The 5,241-nt window shown below is 36.7% G+C and overlaps 2 protein-coding genes across 2 annotated transcripts; both read right to left on the bottom strand.

Annotated features, from left to right (window-relative positions):
* Positions 1-1,252: 1,252 nt before the first annotated feature.
* On the bottom strand, positions 1,253-1,579 carry LOC137398064 (octapeptide-repeat protein T2-like). The gene has a single exon (XM_068084167.1). The coding sequence runs from the start codon at positions 1,577-1,579 to the stop codon at positions 1,253-1,255; it is 327 nt and encodes a 108-aa protein (XP_067940268.1).
* Positions 1,580-2,142: 563 nt separating this feature from the next.
* LOC137398063 (germ cell nuclear acidic protein-like) lies at positions 2,143-3,243 on the bottom strand. Its single transcript, XM_068084166.1, has 2 exons — positions 3,064-3,243; positions 2,143-2,868 (listed from the first exon to the last, which is right to left on the bottom strand). The coding sequence occupies exons 1-2, from the start codon at positions 3,241-3,243 to the stop codon at positions 2,143-2,145; spliced, it is 906 nt and encodes a 301-aa protein (XP_067940267.1).
* Positions 3,244-5,241: the final 1,998 nt, after the last annotated feature.

Here is a 5,241-nt window from a genome sequence, read left to right as displayed (position 1 = left end):
CACATACAAGGCACTAGCAATGCACAAACATTGCAGATACAATGCGCATACACTAGCATCGCTAAGAAACAAAAGCACTCTTGGTTGCCATACAAAAGAGTTGTTATATTTTAGACCTCTTTTAAAACAGATAATATTAGAATATCTCGTGCAATTTTTTATACCTATTTTATTAACAGACTATAAATATAAATATTTGGTTGTTAATGCGTTGTTAATTAATTTTGTCGGCGTTGTATCCACAATGTATGTGAAGACTTCAGCGGAAAAACGATCAATGTCAAATTTGCTCAAACAGGAGATATAACCATTTTAAAGTTTAAAAACTTGGACATTGATCAGTTTTGCAAAGAGCTAGTTTATTTTAAGAGATATTCCTTGACCTGGATCATTTTTGCTGAAAGTTTGTCACAGAGACTAAACTTGGTGGCCGAAACTATCTAATGGAAATTGAACTCAGTATTTTGAGAAAATGTGACATTGATCGTTCTTGCGGTGAGGTCTTCATGTGCATTGCAAGTGCCTTGTGTGTGCGTTGCTAGTGCTTTGTATTTGCATTGTATGTGTGTTTTACCGATCTAAGATGCACTATTACAAGTTTAAAAATGACACAAAACTTTGAAGTACACACAAGATGAGATAATTCATTGTTATTGATGTAATCAGTTCATTATTAACATAATTTCGTGGACACTTTTTTCCTGATTACTTGATATCACGGGTTCATAAAAATCAAAGACTGTCAAAGTGGCGATCAAATGAAGATGTCATTCAATTGGAGGGTGGCTTTCTGTTTTTTCAACCTCTCACAATGGCGGTCAAATATAGGTGGCGTTCAAATGGAAACGGCATTCAATAAAAATATAACAGTAAATCAAAGAACACCGGTGTACGTGAAGTCGGGTAGACTCATTAGGCCATACACCACACCAAAGCTTGATCAACAACCAGTTTGGGTACTAGCTGTTTTCTTTCTTCAAGGCCACCATTTGACCAAAATTCAGCCAAGCTGATAGTCAATCTGGACACCAGGCTGGCTGGGTCCAACTGCATAGCTTTTATGAATTTTCGGTATATCATTTTAGCTTATCAAATTTTAGCCCTTTCACTCCCTCTTTCCCCCTCATTCTCCCTATTTCTCCCTCTTTTCCCCCTCTCCCCCCTCTTTCCCTCTCTTTCCCCCTTGTTCCCCTACTTTCCCCCTCTTTCACCCTCTCTCCCCCTCTTTACCTTTCCTTTCCCCACTTTCCCTCTATTTCCCCATCTTTCTCCCTCTTTCTCCCTCTCGCAACCGCCTCTTTCCAACTTTTAGTCCCTTTTCTCCGATCTTTTCCCTTCCCTTCCCCTTTTCCTCACGTTTTCCTTCCCTTCCTCTCTCTTCCCTCAATTCCCCCTCTCTCCTTCTGCCTACCCCTCTTTCTCCTCTTCTTCCCTTATCCCCTCTGGCCTCCTCTTTCATTCTCCTCACCCTCTTCCATTCTCTTTCCCACTCTTCCCTCTTTTCCCCTTTTTCCCCCTCCTTCCTCCCTTCTCTGACCTCTCTCCCTCCCCTCCTCCCCCTCCTCCCCTCTTTCCCCATCTTTTTCCCTTGCTCCCCCTCTCACCCCTACTGTCTCACTCTTTTCCCCTATTAACCATTATTTTCCCTATTTTCCTATATTTGCCTCTATTTTTTTCTTTTGCTTCCACTCTTTCTTCCTCTCTCCTTCTCTCTCTATTGTTTCATCACTCATTCTTCTCTCTTTTTATCTCGGTAACTCTATATATCTTTTGCATTATCACTTTCTTGACTTGTCGCTCTCCTGCTTTGTTGCTCGCTCACTCTTTTACTTTCTCTCTCTCTCTCTTGTTCTGTAATCTTCCCTTTGTCGCTCTCTCTCTCTCTCTCACTCTCTCTCTCTCACTCTCTCTCTCATTTTTTCACTCTCTTGTTCTTGCTCTCTTGCTCAATCTCCCCGGCTCTTTCTCATTCTCTCTGCCTTGCTGTCTCTATTGCTTTCTTGCTGTCGATCTTTTACTCTTTGGCTCTTTTGCTCTCTTTCACTTTTTCGCTCCTCATTGTTGCTCTCTTGCTATCACTCGTTCTCGTTTTCTCCTTCACTCTCTTGCTACACTGTTATGGCTGTCTCTTTCTTTGTCTTGTTATTTCTCTCTTTCGGTTATTCTCTCGCTCAATCTTTTGTTCTTTATTTCACTCTCGTTCTTTATCTCACTTTCTGTATTTATCTCACTCTCTCTCTTTGTTTCAATTTTGCTGTTTATCTCACTCTCACTCTTTATCTCCCTCTCGCTTTTTATCTCAGTGTCACTCTTTATCTCACTCTTTATATCACTCTCACTTTTTATCACCCTCCGGCTCATTATCTCACTTTCGGTCTTTATCTCACTCTCTCTCTTTATCTCACTTTCGCTCTTTATCTCAATCTCAATCTTTATCTCACTCTCGCTGTTCATCTCACTCTTGCTCTTCATCTCACTTTCACCCTTTATCTCACTTTTTATCCCACTCTTGCTCTTTTTCTGACTCTTGCTCTTTATCTCACTCTCGCTCGTTATTTCACTTTCACTCTTCATCTCACTCTCGCTTTTTATCACAATCTCACCCTTTATCTCACTCTCGCTGTTCATCTCACTCTTGCTCTTCATCTCACTTTCACCCTTTATCTCACTTTTTATCCCACTCTTGCTCTTTTTCTTACTTTTACTCTTTATCTCACACTCACTCCTTATCTGAATTTTGCTTCTTACCTCACTCTTGCTCTTTTTCTCACACTCACTCTTTATCTCCCTCTCAATATTTTTCTCACTCTCACTCTTTATCCCAATCTCACTCTTTATCTCACGTTCACTTCTTATCTTACTCTCGCTCTACATTTAACTCCCACTTTTTACGTCACCTTCACTCTTTATCTCACTTTCACTCTTTATCTCACGCTTGCTCTTTATCTCTTTCTTGCTCTTTACCCCTTTCTATTTAACTTTTCATCTCCATCTTTCATGCTTCTTCTTTATATGCCCACATTTCCCATCTGTCTCGCTTGGTCGCTCTGTTTGAGAATATGCATATCCGATACCAAAATTGTCTCGACAATCGGAGATGCCTGTTGGATTCTTTTTCAAAGCAACACTCAGCGATTGACTCAAGTCAAGGGTTTCATAAATTATTATCTCAAACCTGCATCCCGCCACACGGTGTCGCAGCCCAGTACAAACTATAGTCAGCATAAACTCCTTAACCACCATGTTGCCAATGTAACTACAAGTCCAGGGGCAAACACGTTCATCTAAAGACCGGAGCCTTGTAAGAATATCAGTCACAATTCTCAGGCATCTGACGGTCATTATCTATTTGTAATGCACGGCTTTTTATTTAATCACTAGTCACTTTCACAGATCCTTGAAAATGTAGACCTACACATAAGCCTTTAATCAATTAAACTAAAATAACACTCTGATTTTAAGAGCTCTCACTATATAATGTCTTTTTGTTTATTTCGGTCATGAAATACATTTTCTAAAAATTTTCAATTTTTGTTAAAACCTGAAGTCTAAATATTTATGTGTCAAAGCCACCTTCATAACTTTTGTCGTTATATGATAAACATGTCAGAATAGAGTTTAAACAATTTTACTTCTAGTTGAATTTAAATAAAAGTTATGTAAATTTGCACTAATTATTATTCTAGTAATTTTTACCTTTGATAAATGTTGGTAAGGATTTGATACTATGTTTTAAAACATACGTAACCAATTTGAACTTCAGTCTAACTATTCGCCCACATACTCAAATTTAAACCATCACAAAATTCATCACTCAATAACGGCATTATCAATTACTAAATTACCTATGGCTCCAATTCATTGTGAATAGGTGACCAAGAAATGCCTACATGGTACTTCTCCTTTACGCTTTTTATAATTAAGTGGTTAGTCTGATTGGGTCAGTTAAAGCCAGTTTTTTTATCTTGGTTATCTTTACTGTTTAGCTCTATGTGTACAGATTATGCCTATTCTCTTTATTTCATTTAATGTCGGTCTTGCTCCTGTATCTCTTACATTGATTATTGAAGATGCAAAACATTGTTTCTTAGGTCGTTTTGCCTAAAATTGAAAAAAATGAAATTACTCGTGTCACTCAAATAGTGTCTTAACTCGTCAGTACCTTTCTTTGTTATATTAATGTTTTCAGCAGTGTTGATTGGGAACTATTTGCGGCAGCTAAAAGCTTCTTGTGTCAACGATGATGTCATTCAGCTTTTTTTTTTACTAGCAATGCCTGACATGTACGGGTAATGAATACTGTCGTACCTTTGAAATACATAAAACAAAATTGATAAATAAAATTTGCCACTCAAGTATGTGTAAAATAGTATCAAAAACCCTTTTTTTAAGCTTTGTTTGAATTATGATTACTTAAAGTATGTATGGTAAACAACATAATTTGCTGCATTCTCAACAAAATCTTTGCTCCAATATTATTCAAAAAATATCTTTGAATGCAAGGTTTGACCCTGTTTTGATATTCTGCACTGTCTTTTTCAGAATTTCTTCACTGTCCAACCTAAGGGAGTTGAACCTTTCAAACTGTATAATGGATTCTGCTAGTCCTGTTCTTATCAAAAATCTAGCTTCACTAAAAAAAGTCGACTTGTGGTGTTGCAAACTAACTGAATCATCACTGAGGTAGGTGCAACATAGTATTTCAAAACAACTTTTTCCAACTTCGCCTTTTTCAAAAACCTTTTTCTAAAAATTACTATCGTTATATACTTTCCTTTTTCAATAATAAAAGTTTAGATTTGAAACGAAATAAGAAAATAGGTTGCTAAATATTTAGTTGAAAACTTAGTTCTATAGTTTGATATAGGAAATGTAATGTTATTCATCAGTTTCCTCCAAGTAAATATCACACTGAGCCATTTTTATCATTTCTACAATTAAGTAATTTTTCATCGAAATATCAACAAAAGTATTTGCAGTGGAACTCGATATTTTTTTGTTGAACCCACCAGAAAACTTTATGCATCAATCCTTTTAAAAATACCATACATTGAATGACTTGTACCGATACGCAGAGCTAGCTAGATGTACTAATCTATAAATTTTTTTTCGATATAAACTTTAAAATGTGGATGTGAAAGAATTAAACTGATGCTCTTAACTTTATACAGCTGAAACGGTACAATATATAATTTTTTAAATTCGCTATGAAGTTTTCAACAATTTTATTCACAGTTTGGT

This window comes from Watersipora subatra, chromosome 6 (assembly GCF_963576615.1).
Source record: "Watersipora subatra chromosome 6, tzWatSuba1.1, whole genome shotgun sequence".
NCBI lineage: Eukaryota > Metazoa > Bryozoa > Gymnolaemata > Cheilostomatida > Watersiporidae > Watersipora > Watersipora subatra.
This window is presented reverse-complemented; position numbering and strand designations above follow the sequence as displayed.